Source organism: Polypterus senegalus, chromosome 3 (genome assembly GCF_016835505.1).
Source record: "Polypterus senegalus isolate Bchr_013 chromosome 3, ASM1683550v1, whole genome shotgun sequence".
NCBI lineage: Eukaryota > Metazoa > Chordata > Cladistia > Polypteriformes > Polypteridae > Polypterus > Polypterus senegalus.
Genome location: NC_053156.1, coordinates 225,734,078 through 225,753,921, shown reverse-complemented (window position 1 = coordinate 225,753,921; position 19,844 = coordinate 225,734,078). Strand labels below are relative to the sequence as shown.

General features: G+C 35.0%; 1 protein-coding gene across 2 annotated transcripts in view; it reads left to right on the top strand.

Annotated features, from left to right (window-relative positions):
- The first annotated feature begins 1,282 nt into the window (after window positions 1–1,282).
- Window positions 1,283–19,844, top strand: part of LOC120525930 (voltage-dependent L-type calcium channel subunit alpha-1S-like) — an 89,712-nt gene continuing 71,150 nt past the window's right edge. Inside the window, exons 1-4 of one of the 2 annotated variants that reach the window (XM_039748629.1) lie at window positions 1,283–1,719; window positions 12,762–12,867; window positions 17,979–18,118; window positions 19,617–19,759. In XM_039748629.1, the coding sequence (XP_039604563.1) occupies window positions 1,544–1,719; window positions 12,762–12,867; window positions 17,979–18,118; window positions 19,617–19,759 (565 nt within the window). In that variant the 5' untranslated portion in view covers window positions 1,283–1,543. The remainder of the gene's footprint in view (window positions 1,720–12,761; window positions 12,868–17,978; window positions 18,119–19,616; window positions 19,760–19,844) is intronic. The other variant, XM_039748630.1, reaches the window with a different exon arrangement.

The window sequence follows — 19,844 nt, the reverse complement described above, 5'->3', positions numbered from 1 at the left end:
GTTTTATATTGCTTGCTTTTTCTTTATATTATTATATTTTTTTTTTACCATTTTGATATTTATTTTGGGGTGTTTGGATAGTACCTGTGCTATGTTGAATGTTTCTTTAATATAAGACACAACCTTTCCACAGTGTATTTCTGAGCACTTAATCTGGTCCACCCATGGTGCCAATGCTCATTACTGAACAAAACTCCATACTCTTCATATGCCTCTCCAAATAAAACTCATATTGTTTTTGACCACTTTCCAATCTATGTTTTCTCCAAACACGTCTATTCAGTTCATATCACAAAGAATCCTCGAATTTATTTGTACTCCCCTTCTCTGAAATGACACTGCTCTGGTGGTAATTGTCTCCAATTTCATTGTGCTTTTCCTGAATATGTTCTTTATTTCTCTAAAGGTTTTTGTCCCAGTCTTCTCTTATTTTATATCTACCATGCCTGAATTTATCACATTCTACTGTACTATTCCATTAGTACTTGTAGCTCTCAATATAAGAAATTTACTACTCTGTCCCTTTCCTTATGAAACACTCCACAGCAGTCTGCTTTTTAAAATTTCTTCAGCTCTTCACCTAACAAAACCCCTGCCTGTCTCCTTTTCCCACTCCTAATATGTTTCCTCAAACTCCTGTCCTTTCCGCGACCTCTGTCATGTACTAATGAACATCCCCTGCCCCTCTGTAACAAACTTTATTCTGTCCCTGTGCTTTTCATAATGAAAATGCAGCTGTTCTTACCCATGTTTTACTTCTATCTTCTTATAAAGAATGTCTCCTGTCCCTGAGTTAACAGAACCCATATTATACTTGTGCATTTTTTCTTGGGTCTCCTGCTGCCTGTTTTTTCTGAATTAAACTATTGCTCTACCTTCTCCTCCACTTATGAAAAAATTCTCTTTGCTCCACTTTATATGAATAACACATACTGTAGCCAACAGAGATGTGACCTGCAAGACAGAAAAAGGTGGAACACCTTCAGTGTCATTCTTTTAGTAGATTCGCTTACAGCTCTCTCAAGAGAGCAACGCTGGGCGCCCATTTCCTGATTCTTTTGTAAATGTTTATTCCTTCTTTTCCTACTCTATAACTTCCAAAGATGAGCTTTGTGAAAGCTAGCAGGACACGCTGACAACAGCTGTGGAGCCCATTTTTTTCTGCTGCCTCAGGAGCCTGACAGCTTAGGAAGCTCGGCCCCTCAGCTCTGCTTCACTGCTGTGGCTGCTTGTCAACTCTGCCGAGCATCTAAATTTAAATCATGCTGCCAAAGCCCAGCCTGCCGCTCCTGGTGCCCCTGCACGGTGTTGTTTTACCCTTACAGAAACCCAGCTCAGCAAAAAGGCACTCGAAAGCGTGAAGGATAGGAGGAGAGGGAGAAGCAGCCACAGCGGGCAAACTTGGGTCCTAGTCCTGCTTCGTGTCCTGGGATAGAGGAAACAAGAGTGTACGTGTGGGAAAAGGAGGGTGGGGGGTGAGGGGAAAAAAAGGAAAAAATCATATTTTAAAAGCAAACTTACTCAAAAGAGGTGAGCAGCTGACATGGAGCCCAACGCTGTGGCTGCTCTCCCTGACAGCGACACACTACAAAGGAAGAAACAGAAGGAGAAACTGAAGAAACAGGCCACTGCTGCCAACCCTCGACCGGCCAGGGCCTTGTGCTGTCTGACCCTCCGCAACCCCTTCAGAAAAGCTTGCATCAGTATTGTGGAATGGAAGTATCCTTTGATTACAAAGACAAGCATTCAGCATGTTTCTGTTGCCTTTTCTGAAAATATTTAATTATTATCTGAGAGCAATGGAATGAGCTACAAGTGCTCCAACTCATACAACTCATCATTTGGAATTACTTACCCTGGATGTTGCTTTCAGAGAAATATAACATTTTTGGTATGAAATGGGCTTGTCTGGGGATAAACAGGTCTTTCTTAATACATGAAGTTAAAGAAATGACAAGATGGATTTGGACCTGTATAGAGGAAAGGAGAGGGGGACTTCTTTGCTGTACTGCTTATATGGTATGTACTGAATTTAGTTATCCTTGTTGGTCTGCAGATTTATTTAGTTTTGTGTCTTAAATAACTATTCTGGAATTCAGGTCTGTGAGCTCCATTTTATGTTTTATTGACACTAAGATTGCTTTTCTTAAAGGTTTATGAGCTGTTAAACCCTAACTATCTGTTCAATAAAGCAAAATGGTGCCTTTTTGATGGTAACAGAATAAACACTTTGCATATTATATGACTGCTAGCCTAAATGGGTAGACACTGAATAGCCACATTAACACATTGAAGTGACGGAAGAATGATTTAGAATATGTCAAGACATTGATTGAGGTTTTGAGCTTTCTTATATATTTAAGTATGAAGATGATATTCTTGGTGTCCACAGCTGTTCGTGTGTGTCAGTTTCTATTAACAGAAGTAAGGCAGAAGGCGGGGGAAATTATTGCTCTCTAGTGGACAGATTGAGGTCATGCGTAATGATAAAAATTGCTTTTCTGTCTCGCAGTCCTGGACAAATAAAATAATTGAGGAAAAGCTAGGTAACCAGGCTTTTCGATATTATTCATTTTTTGTTGTATTTATTAAAGAATAAATAAACTTTTTCAGTGCTTGCTTTGTTTAAATGACACCTTCCTGTTTTACAAGTACAGAAAGTAAAACTGACCGTTTGAATTTCTACTCTTGTTTTTATCTCTTTCCAAGACATGGCCATGTGTGAGTGAGTGTATATGTATTTGTTTACCCTCCCATCCAGATGTTTCTAACAATGCTTTTGGGCATCAGTTCCTAATTTACTTCTTTCCCTATCTTTCTAAGGCTAATGGTAAAATGGATGGATGAATTTTAATGTGTTTATTGATGTTACATTAAAACTTTCAGACATTTAAAATTCTTTTGTGCCTTAGGAAGTGTATTTTTCACCCAAGAACACTCGGGCATCTTCTAAATTTTTAACACTGTTAATTTATAAGAAAGCAGATAACAGATTTTACATATGAGAGGAGATTATGCATTACATCAAACTTATTTGGTTAAGTGACATTTATTTCATTCAACGATTCCATCCAAATCTGTCAAGGTCTCCATTAACTATACTGGAGCTACTTGTGCTGCTTCTGACTTCCATAACATTTTGTGTGTAGTGCTGCTTATATGTACTGCTACTTAAAATGTCATTAAGATAGTAATTCTCTATTTATGTAGACAATTTTCAGGACCCAGCAATAACAGTGTCCTTGAAAAATTTGAACACCCAGATGAGTTCCTTATGTGACCTTCACTTTTTAAGCTTAAAGCAGCCAGAAAAGGATATTCCCTTTAGTCCTGTGATGCACTTAGTTGTTCTTTGTGGCACAGATTTCATGAAACACATGCTTACAAATATAGAGTAGTTTAAAAAGCAGAAGCACCTTTCCAACATACAGCATGCTGTTACTTCTGCATATTCTGAACCTGAAGTTAAATGCAAATGTTGTAAAGGAAGATTCTATTTTAAAAAGCATTTCAAAGATAAGGTCACATTGCAGTTATTGTGCTCATCCCTGCATTTCATTTCAATGTGCATCTTTGACTCTGCTAGAAAACGTAATTGTGATTGAAGAGAGCAGCTGCTGCCTTAGAATATTTCATGGGGGCAGCCAAAAGAGTCTTGTCTCTTTAAAGACAAAAGGAATGGAAGATTGCATGATTTCTAATGTACATGTCAAAATGTTTTCCATTAATTTAATTTTAACAGAGCTGTGAAGTTCATACACTTACAGGCCTTACCTACATACTGCAGTTTTTTTCTGTATTTGTACAGTTGATTTTGATCAGAGTTATAAAGTGAGTTATTGGTGGCAACATGGTTTAATGATATGACACTTTAGCCAATAGTACAAAGTGCAAATGAAAACAATATTATTTATAACACTTTTCCACATGTAGCGCTGCTGACTTGCAGTAAGGAGACCTGGGTTTACTTCTCGGGTCCTCCCTTCATGGAATTTGCATGTTCTCCCCATGTCTGCATGGGTTTCCTCCCGGTGCTCCGGTTTCCTCCCACAGTACAAAGACATGCAGGTTAGGTGCATTGGCAATCCTAAATTGTCCCTAGTGTGTGTACCCTGCGGTGGGCTGGCACCCTGCCCGGGGTTTGTTCCTGCCTTGCGCCCTGTGTTGGCTGGGATTGGCTCCAGTAGACCCCCATGACCCTGTAGTTAGGATATAGTGGGTTGGATAATGACTGACTGACTGACTTTTCCTCATTGAATACAACCCATGCAACTTTCTAGATAAAATAGGTAAGTACTATTTCCATATTCTTGGCTATTCCAGTTATACTTTGGAAATATCTGTTCAATATGTGATGAAGATGGTGATGTGATTATTTCCATATTTTAATAGATGGATCTCTCACAGGTGATGTAACTTGTTTAGGGCCAGACTGAATAATACAGTAAACTTTCTGTTGACAGAACAGTATCTCAGCTACTAAAATACTTTCATAGCACCATTTCATAGTGAATTCCATCTCATGCAAATTACCAGGTATAAAAACTAACAGTCATTTTAAAATTGAATAGATGGAGAACTAGCTTGAGTTATGACTTTGTCATGCTCATTAAGTGAATCAGTTGGTTTTCTTCAACCGGCAACTTAATGGTTTACACTCCATTACCTTAGCAACAGAGAACACTGCCTATTCAAAAAGAAAAAATACATATATATATATAGCATGCACAAAATATGTGTGTAAATCCCATTGTATACTCACTTCAAGCTGATTTTCTTTATTTGTTTTACCCCAAATGCATTTCTTTACAATTTGAAAGGAAGCTAAAGGTAAAAAAAGTTCAATAGGGGAAACATGCGGATTCCATGCAGGCAGCAGCTGGGTTATGAAATGAGCCCAGAGTCCAGTCCCTCCTCATTCTTCTGTCTTGTCAAAAGTCTCTGAAACATGCAATGAACATAATGGTCAGATTTTTTTAAGTAACAATATAGGGTGCTTATCAGTTTACTTATTTAATTGTTTACAGTGATCTGACTTTTTTCAAATATTTTTGACATAGATATTTCAGTATAGCATAAATGAATACCTTTATATTAGAAATTTCATGGCTGGCAAGAGTGGTCACCATGTCCCATGACAGTAATGACCCTATAAACCTATAAAAGTTGTGTACTTGCTACGATAGGCAGACATGGTCCTTTTTAGGGCATAGAGCCTTGTCATTGTAGAGTGAACCCCATAAAAGAATTGCATGTTGATGACCTGTAATTTTCCAAACATTGTTGCTCCTTTGTGTTTGTTTTTAAGTAAAGCATTCACTTGAACATTTCAGAGTCATTTTTGTATTAGTTAACCATCAAGTTCTAAACAAACTAAATCATATGTTCTGTCCATATGGCAGTGGGTGTCTTCTTAAGTTTCCATATTAATCCCAAAAATCACTTCTAAGATCAAGTGCAGATTACGAAAGTCTCACCTGCCCTCTGAATGATCCGATTTCCACCTGTCCCAGGTGGGTTATCACTGACACCAAAAGTCAGCTGAAAGGAGTTGAGGTGCTTTAGTGTCTTACATTTAATAAAAATGTATTGCATTTTTAAATGGATCTAGCATTCAAAGACTTGTGGGGGGAATAACAAAGAATTCCATCAATAATGTAACAGTCTCTCTCAATCAGCTTCTTAAGATTCCTTTCTTGAACACCATCTGCACTGTCAGAATTTACTGTCCCTTGCAGTACTTCCTCTTCCCATACTAGAACTCAGAGATACCCTGATAGATAATCTGAGATAGATAATCTCTCTCTCTTTCTCTTGATCTGTCTCTTACTATGACCTTCACTGTGTTGTTTTCCTGTCCTGCATTATTTTGGTTCCATATTTGCCCTGTAAAATCCCCTATTCAATAGCGACTATCATGCAGTACATGCAGCTTTCATGAGGGATTCCCCCTATAGGTGAATGTGGCAGGACATGATGAAGGGTACATTTTATTTGTTAGCCTGTCATGTAGCTTCAGTCTGGACATCATCACACTTGTCACTCAAGGTATGGTTCTGTGCGATTGATTAGTAACTTCTCTTACTCGGACAAAGGAAAAATTGTGAATATGTTTTTGTGTACTTTACACAATAGAATTAGAAGAATAGGACTCATTACCACATAGTGAAATCAATAGCTTTATTGAAGAACTACTGTATATGTTTTCAGGATATGGGGACAAAATGAGAGTATCTAGAGGAAAATCAGCATAGACAGAAAGAATATGTAAACTTCACTAAGGCATTCTCCAGGCATTAATCACTATGCTACTGTATGGTCATTAAGAAATACATAATTTGTCAAGTATAATATTTAATACATGAAGAACATTACATTCTTGTAGTTTAGCATCTTTTGTTGGCTGTTAAAAACTGTTCTGGAAGAGAGAGAGAGAGAGGTTAGGAGCACACTCTGATAGAGCACATTGCCGCACCCACCACATGAAAAAATCAACTGTGGAGTACAGCTATGAAATGGGCGACACCTCAGCACCACACTAGTTCAGATGGAATGGAACCACTGTAAGGTTTTTTTTATGGTGGCCGGAGTGCCAATTCTGCTACCAACCCCCACATTTTTCCCTGCAGCTTAGAGAGCCTACATGCAGGGCTGGATGCAGATTAATGTCATACCCAGAATAGGTTCTGGAAGTAGTGTCTGAAAATATGTATTGGATTGATTGGCAGTATTATAATGAATTGGGCTAAGTCAAGATACGTAGAACTTTTCCATAACTGAGTATGTTTTGTTCTTTTGTTGTTGGCTCAAGCAATTAATTTTGCAAAAAATTTGAGGTTTTCTTGAAAAGCACAATCAATGAATATAAGATGATGTTAATGATAATGATACAAATGAATCAGCTGAATTTCATAGAAATAATCATTGTAATTTATTCCATAGTAATATGAACTGTAATTTTACCAGAATCAGATAATTTTAGAATTTCAATATACAGCATCTCTGCTTTTTGACAAAAATGTTGATATTGTCAGTTATTTTATTAATTGCTTCCAATGTCTTCTATGTCTTTGTCAACTGATAATGATTTAATAATGTGTAATTTAAGGTTATAAACTGTATATTTTCAATGGTTATAGCCCTTTTCATATTTCAAAATATTTTTAAGAATGGTCTGTTGACAGTGGATAAACTGGGAATTTTGGCACTTTGCTAATAAATAAAATAATCTGCGTTGTATAATAGTATTTTGGGCCTGTAAGGGAGAATACCACATTTGTTTTTTTAGGAAACTATCAAGGGACCTCCCTTGCAAGAGCATTTAGGCAGCTGAAAGACCACACCCATTTTCATTGTTAAGATGTCAAGAGGACACATAAAGCCTTTAAGGAGTTCTCACAACTTCCAAATCTCAGTGTAACCCTTAGTTTTTCATATACAGTACATGCTCTTAAAACTTTCTCTTAGTGCAGTATGCATTACATCAATGGTATGTAATATGGTATACTGAAATTAGGTAAGACATTGTAAAAACAGCTATTAAAAATCTTAGAAATGCAACTGATATAATTCAGTAGAGAATGCTTACAGAAACACTAGTCATTAAAAAGTTCCATTGATTGATATTCTGTTTATGGGGTATGAAGGCAATTACAACACTTTTGCAATGATTATTTTCACTTTTTGTAGACAGTGTAGATATGACCTGTAATAAATGTGCAATGTGTAATATCCTGAACTAAAACAACTCATCTGAGAAATTAAAAAGAAACATCACTTCAGTGAGACCAATATCAGACGTATTACAAAAATAATTGAATAACTAACATGTAATGAGAATTAAGTTCTTGGAAACAGTGAATAATAAAGCCAGATAGGTAGAAATTATTAAAAAATATCTCATAGTAAAAGTCTAGTCAAAGAGAGTAACAGTCAAAGAGCGGGTACGAATTGTACTGGAAGTTAAATGTCTTCTTAAGCAAATGAGTTTTAAATGGAATGCGTCAGAAGATCTAAATTTACAGAGACCTCTAACGAGTCTAGGTGTAATTGAACTATTCATGGCACATGGATTAGTTAGAAGAATGACAAGACTGCTTGTATCGGTGAATTGGAGTGTGTGGAGTGATGGGTATTGATGCAAAATGTTGCTGATATAGGGTTGTACAGGGCCAGATAAAGCTTTATGACTCAGCATCAAAATTTTGTCTTCAGTTTTGGTAGATGCCAGGCACCCGGGGAAAGGTTGAACAAAACAGACATTAAATGCTAGCATGTGTGACTGAGGATCCTGTTGTGAAACCAGTTGAAGTTAATGTAATGGATTAAAAATAGAAATACTGTATATGAGTTGATTCCTCAATACAGACAAAAGCACAATTGTATCATCAGAGTGACAGGAAAAGGAGTTAAATCTGTTTAGCTGTGCTTTATTGCCAACAAAGTTCTATTTCGTTGTAGTTGAATTTTAAAAAAATGTACAATTTAATTTCTACAAGGCTGTTCATACTCCAGATTAAATAACTGAGCATCTTCTGCATAAAACTAATACAAAACTCAAAGTCAAACATTTTATAGTGAGTTAAGTACAGAGCTTTGAGGATCTGTTTACGCAACTGGAGCTAACAATGTTGATGGACAAGTTTTGCCTAACGCTGATGTAAGACTCTAAACAGTGAAAAACAGTCTCAGAGATGCTGTCCATTCCTAAAATTAATATAATTGAATATTTGCAGAAAAATGTCAATTTGAATCCCTTATGCTTTAATTTAGGCTTTCAGGGGCTTGAGCTTAATTCGGCATGTTTGAGCATAAAGCAATGACCATCTCTGGATGGAGTACTGGTCCATGACAAGGCAAACATACACTAATCATAGTCACTTATACAAGACCAATTTACAGTTGCCAATCAGCATAGCACATATGCAGAAATGTAGTTTATTGCTTTGAACAGCAATTGCCAAGATTAAGCTTTTTAGTTTAAGAACATGACCCTGATTACATATCTCTCTGGATTTTATGATGTGTCTGGGTGCACATATCTTTGTACACAGTCTACTAAATAGCTTGGTTACAACTAAGTAGATGAAAAAAAATGTGTACCAGTAATTGATACTGAATCATTACTACCATTAAAAGTGCTATATTGGGTTTTGTGTGTGATTTTTTTAATCTATAGAAGTAAGAATAATGCATTTTATTAATATTTACATAAAGGAATATACATCTGCATTCCCACAGATGGTGCACCACTAAATTTAGCAACGCTGCTAGAAATGTTAATATTTAATCATTTAGTTTGGGAGAAGAAGCCATAACAGGTATTCTAATTCCTATTTTATTTAAATATGTTAAGACAATTTTCAAAACAACTTTCTACCAATTACTAAACTTTACAATTGTTAAGATTTGTTAATATCATTCTCCCTCTCCGTTGTCTCTCCTCCATTGAGGAATTTGTATCACTATTTCCTTGCTCACTAAACAGAACTCATACTTTTTGTTTACAACTTTAAAATGTTTTGAAAACTGAGCATCAATGTACACACTGGAACCCATTGGTCCACACTGTGTAGAAATAGAAATTCTGGTCAGAAACTTTAAGAAAAGTATGGGTTTCTGAAGACTAATGACACAGCACTGACAACATTCATAGCAGTGCAAATATCATGCTCATTTATTTTTTATTTATTGCTCTGTTTAGTGTGTTTCTACCTTCTGTCCAATAGAAAAAGGTCTGTTCCCCCATATGGTGACATAATTGCATTATTTAATTTGAAAATAGATCATGTAAAGGTGTTTGATGGGCAGTAAAAAGAGACTTCGGCATGTAAGTCTTGAGCTTGTGTTTGGAATTCAAAAGTGACATGATACATTTGATTTATCAATAGTTCAGATGCCTACTTTAATGATTACTCCAAAATGGCATAAAATGATTAAGGAAGCTTTTCAGGCCCAGCAGAGTAGCTGTTATACAGGAAAGCTGAGGCAACAGCTCCACCAAAAGTTATTCAAGTAAACTGATTATCTTTTTTTTTCAACTCACTTTTTCATTTCAGTGTTAAAATTATTTTCCTGATAAGAGACTGAAGATGATTATTACCATGTAATGATATAAAACACGTGAACAAAAAATAAAATATTTAGCATTTATTGTGTACTGTGTGGAGTGAAAGTGAAAGAAGGTTAAGCTTAAACTATATTATTCATTTGTGAGGCCATACCTGAAATATTATTTGCAGTTTTGGTCTCTGTATCTCAAGAAGTACGTAACAATACTGAGGAAAACAAAGCAAAGATCTATTAGACTTATTTTGGAACTTTAAGGAATCTGCTTTAAGGAAAGAGGGAAGAGTTAAAAGTGGATATCACCTGTTACTTTAACAATAAGTTCTTTAAAAAGAACAAGATGGCTCAGATTTAAATTAGTTAAGGATAAATTACACATACTTAAATGTTAGGAAGTTCTTACTGAAGACTGTGAATACATGGAACTGGATGGCAAACATCTGAAAGTAGAATGTTTGACTTTATGTCTCAGTTTGACAATACTGTAGAAACATAGAAACATTAGGTTAATAGGAAATGACAGGTGTTGGGTGCAACAGTGTGTTCTTGTCAAACATATATTGTGTTCTTGCAAATAAATATTCTAAACCACTGTGGCAAAGAATTGAGCAAAAATCTTGAGTAAAATAAAATATTTTGTTGACAATACCATGTTGGATGGCACAGTAGTATTTTTTCTGCAACAACCCATATATATGTGTAACTTTATGTAGTGTGGTTGTGAATGTACCTTGCTCAATCTGCATTTGGTTCCTGCTTTGTGCCAGTTGTTACAGGGATGGGCTTTGAAGCCCTGTGAACCTGGACTGTGTTAAGCAGGTATAGTGATAAATACATTAATCAAAGGTACTGATTAAAACTAACTAAATGAATTTATATGGTAAGTAATACAACTATTTCTGAATACAGTAAATTCTAATCTTATATTAGTGATGTCAAGAGCCAGCGAGGTTGCCTTAGTGACAGGCACAGCTTAAGAGTTTTTCAGTTTGGATGATACATTTTTGAGCTGCCATTTCAATTCTTTAATGCGTATGAGGTTCAAGACAAGATAGCCTATGAATATATATAAATACAAAATATATTTTCAAAAAATTATACACAATGAAGTGTATTTTTAAAACATTTAAGAACTCACTAGACTTAGTATTATTACAACTGTATTGCAGAATTCTTACAATGATTTACTGTGCAATGCAGAATTTGAGATAAATTAAGCATTACAATGTCTGTATTGCATTTTAGTACAATATGAAATTTAGCACTTTAAATGAAGAGAAGCTTTAATTCTTTTGCAATATTTTTATATTGCTGACAATATTTCTATAATTAGATTTTTTTTACTTTAGACATTTATATGTTATTCTGTTATATAGATGTGCATAGGCGTAGTATGATTTTTATTTTGTACAGTACTGTATTTTTTCCAGGTTTTCTGCCATTTGTATGCATTTTAATTGTTTTGCTGCCTGATGAAATTATAGTGTTTTCACTAGCTAAATGCATTTGCATTATTTTGCAGTCATACATTTTTTTATATTTCATGTTTATTTCATTTTGTCATATTTCCTTACTTCTTAACTGAATATAAAAATGTTAGAATAAGAATACAAAAATATATATGGGTATGATGTTGTCTTTTCACAGAACAACATTTTGTTACTGTTCCAAGCTGCTTTTAAGAGTGATTATGCAACCAAGGTCTGTCATGAAATTAATGAGATTTGACTGCTTAAACTTAATTGTTGTTGTTGTTACAATTGTGTTGTAAAACTTGGAAGCATTTTTTGAAATGATCTTATATGACATTGTGTCGGTACATTTGATGTTTTCTGTCAGTTCCATCAATTTCATGACAGGCCTTGTATCGCGTGGGGAGGTAATGTTCATCTAGCCTATACAAACAAAATAAAATCAAACCTGAGGAAAACGAATTAGTACAAAGTTTGTGTGGAGGGTTAGGGAGGCATGCCGTGCCTATCCAACTGTGTGAACTCACTCGGAGGCTGTTGGTGATTTGTCAAATAAATCACCAGGTGGAGCTGGTGATTCAGGTAACAAAGCTTCTCGAACGTGAAGGAAACTTTAAGACTGAATTCTGCAACTGTAGTGCAATCTGTATCAGCTCAGTGGGCTGAAAAAAACAGAAAATGAATCTTGAACCTCTTTTAGATTAATAAACATTATAAATTTACAATAAAGTTTTATCATTTTTGAAGTTTTTACATTAAGCAGAGCTAATAATTTTTTAATCTGTAAATTTAATCTAATCATATATAATGTAAATACATTTTTAAGATAAAATTAGATTTTTATTGCTTTGATTTACCTATGAAATTTTCAGGATTTTACACATTCAATACTTTTGTCTGTTCCTTCTGGTATCATTGGTGTAATACTTATATGTGATATCAAAGCAAAAGTGCATAAAATATAAATTTATGTGTGCAGTGTTTGTCTTAATCTAAGATGGCTGAAGTTATTTTTATAAAATCTGCAATGTTAACTTTGTTTTAATTTTCCTTTACCTTGGTGAGGACTTATTTTGTAACTATTACTTGACATACATTTTCTTTATGTAAAAGAACAAATATCAAAAAACAGTTAAGGCAAAAGTTTTCAATCTGCCAGATGTAGACATGACATGCATGGCACCTACACCCCCAAGTATGTTCCTTGACTTTTTCCAACAGACCATTTGAAGTCATCATTCTACTTACCATCTTTGCCAATTGTGTTGCATTGGCTGTTTTCCTCCCAATGCCTGAAGATGATACTAATTTGGCCAACTCAAGTCTGGTAAGTATCTAACTTTTCTATCCTAATAGCTAAATGTTGTGCATGATTATTGTTTTACTGTTGCTTGCTTTTTGAGTGCACTGTTGTATTTAATGTGAATGTTGTACACAGTTTATAGAATGCATGCCACAAACATTAAAAGGTAGATTTTTTTGATAGGTCTATACATATTCACCAAGGGGTAGACAAAGTATAGTGAATAATCAGCATACAGTTATTTCAACATCAGGGGCATTTTGAAAGGTGCTCCAGATATGCAGTAAGTCCTGTATATTTTTCATGTAGGAAGGAAAAGACAGGATTACACATCACTGTACTTACCATATTTATTGTATTTTACTCTTTAACACCCAGGATAACGTAAGACAACTTCAACATATTTAAATCTTTGCTTGCTATAATCTGTTTTCAGAGTGCACTTAGTAATTTTATATATGCTAATGAATTTCTAAATAGCTATTGCAGGTATCTTGAAATTTGATCCCTATGCAATAATGACCAAGCCTTAACTAGAATAGAATCCATTTGTTCAGCAAATACTGTATTTGTATCTTCAGGGTTAAAATGTACTAAATTGTAAACAGTAATCCCATAGGTTATTATATAACTTGGTAATAAAGAATAAAAACATAAAGCAATTTTGCCATTGGCTATTTTGATTTACTGGTTGAATGTAAAGATGTTTGTGTCACTCCTTTGAGTTGCTCTGATTTTAATATTTCACATTCCTAATATCAACAATAGAGCTATTTTTTGTTTTCCAAATCACAAAGACATGTCAGGTTTTATGGTGAGTTTTATTGGTTCCTGTGTTGAATTCTATTCTGCTTTGATAGGCTCTTGTATCTTGTATCCTTGACCTTGACTGAGCAGGTTTAAAAATGGATTGATAAATGCATAATTTGAAGACACTGCACCATTCAATAAATATGAATTGCTTTGTGAGATTAGATCAATAGGAGTCAGAGAAGCTGTCTTTTCTCTAACTTGGAATTCTTTAAATAGCGTGAGATTGCTTTTAGGATAGAGGTTGTTAATAGTCATGGTAATTTCCCTTTATGCTAGATAAATTGGATGTTTTTGTCAGCATAACTTAATCTATTTTCCCTTTGTATAATTGTTTTTGGGTTCCTTTGCTGGGGGTAGCACAAAACAGATGTTGTCAGAGGGATACAGTACTAGTTGGTCAGTATTTATTTCTAAGTGAGACAGATGCTATCTTTATATATGTTATGCAGCAACTGAACTGAATTATACCTTTTATGTTAGAAGAAATCAGTACAGAATATTAAATCTTGTTTTAGGCTTTGATTTAAAGACTGCAGGCTGGAAAAATGTGTAAAGAAATGTGGGATGCGGGAAGATTCAATAAATATGCAAGAGATCTTCAATGGGATGGATCAATGCATTTAGATCTGTGACTAAACTGATTAACTGTTCAGTGCATTGAACATTTCGGGTTATATTTCAACACTATTTTGAACATAACCAGAGAGTGAAGAAGAAATGACCAAATTTAAAATTTAATTTTTACTTACCTTTGGCTAATGAATTTCATTTATTTTATTTCTGGCTTTTCTTTAACATGTAGCTAGCTTGCAAGTCATCTGCTATTCCAGTAATTTAGACATCAGGTTCACACATAACGTTGTTTATCAATCATCATGTTGCTCTTATCAACTACTTGTATACATTACAATTGCAATTTGTTGTCTTACTGTACATTGCATTATACAACCACTTTCTTCCACTTCTCAAGTATGTCCAGGATTCTGGTGATAACTAGTTAAACTAAAAATATTTTACTAATAAATATAGAATACACAATACAGTATGTATTTTCTAGGGTTGACAGAGATCATCTTCAACTTTGCCAGACACTATGCTGAAAGCTTGAGTTTTAGTGTATTTTTTTGGAATGTTAGAAGACTAAATGGCTTTAGTATGGCTTCAACTGAATTCGACAATGGAAAGATGGTAAATATACCTTATAAAATATCAATCAAAAAGGCACTTATTTTTATTATTTCCTTCCTGACTGTACCAAGTATCAACTTTTCAGGAATATATTAAACTAGACCTTATCCTGGCAGTACTCAGGGCTGTGCACTAAATGGGAAGTGTTATTTCATCTGAAAGTGCATTATAGGCACAGCCATACACACACAAAATGTAATTTAAAGGCTTCATAACACTTCTTTAGAGTGTGTGAGAAAGCCATAGTGTCCATCATGGATATTGCTATTTATCTTATTATTTGCAAATAGTAAGTTATCCACATTATAGTTTTTGTCTATTAACTGAAAAACAAATGTTGCTTAAAACCAATACCTGTCTTATTTAGGCTAGGAAAGCACAGAGAGAAAACACCACTCAGTTACTTCCTGTATGAGGTATAGAAGAAACTACAGTAACCGTTTAGGAAATAATATTATTTGTATTAAAAAATGTAATCAATGTTTAGAGGTGGACTCCACGTTAGGTACATCTTTCCCAGCAAGCTTGATGATACTTGTACTCCAATGTTTTTCCAGCTTTTGGCGAGTGTTCAGCACCAGTGCAATGTAGAGAGAAACTGAATTCACATGCAGATCATAGTCATGATGGCTAAAATCTTAGATTAAACAATGTTTTGGGATTATGTAACTTTTTATTTAAATAGGCTTAATTTAAATCTACTCTTTTGCATTTCAAAAGGACGTTTTTTTTTAGGTGTGCTCGTGGCTGCAAGACTAGAAATATCACAGATCTCCAAAATGATGTTCTTAATGAGTTGTATGCTTATCTGCATTGGGTTTTTCATATTTGATTATTCTTCATTGGCTAGAGTTTTCACATTGAAAGGTGATATAAAATTAAAAGTGAATGATGGCAAAAATGGATTAAAAAGAAGGATTTTCAGGATGCCTGAATCATATTGAGGTGTGTTAAATTCTTTTTCCTGGTAAGTGTAGGTGAAATAAATTATTGGTTTTATGCATGTCGCATTAGCATAGATGCAACTTTACTTTTAAGGCCATAACCAGAAAAAGTGCAGTGCCATTGATATTGTGTTCATGCAGATAGTATTGTTAAATCCTAGCAAAGAGTCCTTACCTCTACTCTAGGTGTCTTCTGTCTCTGTCCTAGAGTGGCTTCAGTGACTGCCTGTTATTGATTCAACTAATTTTATAAAATGTATGCCAGTTTTTTTTTTTTTTTTTTGCTTTAACAGTAATTCTTGACTTCTAATTAATAAACTGGTGACATGCAATCTTGCACATACTGCATCTCGTTAGAACATACAACATTAAAACATTAGAAAAATTTAGACAAGAACAGACCCTTCAGACCAAAAAAAAATATCATCAGTCTTATCAACTTAATTCTTCCAAATAAAATCAACTCGAGTTTTGAAAGTCTTGGAAGTTTACTGTCTACCACACTACTTGGTAACTTATTCAGTGCAATCATGGTTCCCTGCGCAAAGAAAAACCTGCTAATGTTTGCAGAAAATTTACCCTGTCCACATGTTCTTGTTAAACTCATTTTAAAGTAACAATCTCGATCCATCATACTAATTTCCTTCATAATGTTAAACACTTCAGTCATGTCAACTGTTAATCTCAATTTGCTTAAACTAAAAAGGTTCAACTCTTTTAATCTGTTCTCATATCTCATCCCCTGCAGTCCTTGAATTTGAGCTTCTAGCACTTCTTCTTTGTCTTTTTTACAGCTTGAAAGCCAAAACTATACACAGTACTGCATAGGAGGCCTCACAGTGCTATCTACACATCGTGCTATATAGCATTACATTCTGTTAACGTTCTTAATGGCTTCTGAACACTGTCTGGAAATTGATAGTGACAAGCCCACTACGACGCGTGTTTTCAATTTTCAGATCTCGTATTGTGTATTCAAATCTAACATTTTTACTTCCTACATATAATACTTTACATTTATTTACATTAAATTTCATCTCCCAAAAACCTGCCCAAGCTTGTATGCTATCCAAGTCCTTCTGCATTGATTCAACAGATTCACTGATAATCCACCTAGCTTGGTATCAACTGCAAACTTAAACCAGCTTCTTATTTATATTCCTATCCAAATCATCCATCCATCCATTATCCAACCCACTATATCCTAACTAAAGGGTCACAGAGGTCTGCTGGAGCCAATCCCAGCCAACACAGGGGCAATGCTGGAACAAATCCCAGGCAGGGCGCCAGCCCACCGCAGGACATACACACACACACACACACACACACACCCACACCAAGCACACACTAGGGTCAATTTAGGAACGCCAATGCACCTAACCTGCATGTCTTTGGACTGTGGGAGGAAACCGGAGCACCCAGAGGAAACCCATGCAGACACGGGGAGAGCATGCAAACTCCACACAGGGACGACCCAGGAAGCAAACCCAGGCCTCCTAACCGCGAGGCAGCAGTGCTACTACTGCACCACTGTGCTGCCCTCCTATCCAAATCATTTATATATATTTAAAACAGCAACGCTAGTATTAACCCCGGAGGTATACCACTCTTATCTTTACCTAAATCTGATTAAGTTCCTCGCACCATCATCCTCTGCTTTCAGTGTTTAGGCTAATTCTTAACCCATCTACACACAACACGCTGAATTCCCACTTCTTTTAGTTTGATGCCCAACATCTTAGGTGGTAACTTATCAAATGCTTTCTGAAAATCAAAATGAATAATATCATATGCACCATTCGTATCATATCATTTTGTTGCTTCTTCATAGAATTCCAGTATGTTAGTAAAACACGACCTCACTCATCTCCCTCTAGGACCAAGCTTCAGAATTTCAGTGTAGTTTTAAGGCAACCCTGATCTTGGAAAGTGCAGAATAATAATTTGGTTGTGCTTGTTGCATGTTTTAAAGAAAAATAAATCTAAATGTGAGCTACAATCTTTATGCAAACTTTTTGAGAATTACAGTGATGCTAATCATTAAGTAGCATGTCACATTCTTAAAAAAACAGGATTAAATCTTGACATGTTTTTGCAAAAGGTGCCTAACGCTTTATTACTGTAACTATTTAAAGTAATCATAAATGAGCAATCGTCTTGTATTTCTCCTCTGTCTTCTTTACCACACAGGAAAAAGTGGAATATATTTTTCTAATTGTCTTCACCATAGAGGCCTTTTTAAAGATTGTAGCATATGGATTTCTCTTTCACCCAGATGCCTATTTGCGGAATGGTTGGAACATATTGGATTTCATCATCGTTTTTGTTGGGTAAGAAGTATGGGATTATTTTTTTTAAGTTGGAAATTAACAAATACTTATGCTTTTTAGATTAGATTACAATTTATTTCCAGCAAAGGTCAAGCTTTATGTAATGCGGTCATATGAATGAGAGAATGTTGTGACAACTGGAGAATTATTGGGGTGCCAACATGGCCCTCCTTGTTTACTTGCAATCTTAAACAAAAATAACACTTGATGGCATAAACAAAGCATCAAAAGTAATCACCACATAAAATGGATGGCTTCTTATTAAATCAGCTCTGTCGTTGGGTCAGCCTGATTCAGAGCTCCTTCTTTCAAGTCGTCTCCCTGATAAGTGACACTTCCTTCTGGACCCCTCCTTGGCTTTTATCCACATACAGAAGTAGTTTGCAGAATGGTGTAACAATACATCTACTGCCCAAGGAAACTCTTTTTATTTTGAATTATATCATTACATACATTTTTCATAAATATTGCATTGAGACCATTCTAATATATTTTCCACTGGCTTGGTTGGGGAATCTAAATGTTAGCAACAAAACTAGGATAATTGAAATTGTAAAATGGAACAGTAAAATAATATGATTCTATCAGTCAAATCTGACAGAGCAAGTACTGTAAAAGCAGTGTATTCTTTCTGGCAGAACTCATCTACTATATTACAAATTCCATTTTTTGCCATTATGTTACATGTTCATGTTTCCAAGGATAAATAGCAATTGTTTCAGATACCTATTCATCTGAACTACTATTAATCTTCAAAATTTGTTTTACTTTTATAAAGGTCCATGGGCATTTTATATGTAACATTTATGAGCTGATGTTTTATCATAGATATTATATTCACTGGTATACTTTATTTATTTGTACAAAGTTATGTTTGATGATTGACTTTTTGTTTGATGTGTTCATAATGTGATGTATTGGTCTCTCTGTGAAACCCTGTGACAAACCAAATTTCCCTGTTTGGACACTAAATTTTAAATTAAATGTAAATTTGAATATTTAGTAGTTTCAGCATTGTCATCCACCTTTAATTTTTTATTAAACTCTCAAATACTGCATTATTGTCACTTATAAACTGTGTTATTTAAACATTGCTCAAAATATGGATTCCATTTTGTAACAATTTCTTTGACTGAATTCAAAATTACCCTGCTAAGAACAACCTGGATGATGTCCTGTCTACCCTTCCTGTGTTGCAGAACAGTATGCCAGAACTTGATTAATGCCAAAGTTACAGCTGTTTTTTTACTATTATCTTTCAGTCAAACACGGAAACTCTGCTGCTAACAATGCATAAAAGACATTCTCTTATTCCATTGTTATAGAATTGACACCATGTTCTTGATGTCTCCAGAGATCCCATGCCTTGTACAATATGAGCAACATTCAGTTACTTTGTTGAAAACTATTTACTACTCTGTCAGTCTCTCGAGTGGTAACAGAGTCTTTAAATTGAGTTAATCATTGGGAGATTAGTTACTGTGGTCTCTGTTTTCAGCCTCTTCACTGTAGCCCTGGAAGCCATCAATCGTATCGAAGGAATTGAAACTCCAGTTGGTGGCAAAGGGGCTGGATTTGATGTGAAGGCTCTTCGAGCTTTCCGGGTCCTTCGACCTCTGCGCCTTGTCTCTGGAGTGCCTAGTAAGTCACAGTAAAACTTTTATGTGATATATTAATATATTCAAATGGGATAAAAAGGATGCAAGAAAAGTGAGGCAACATTATA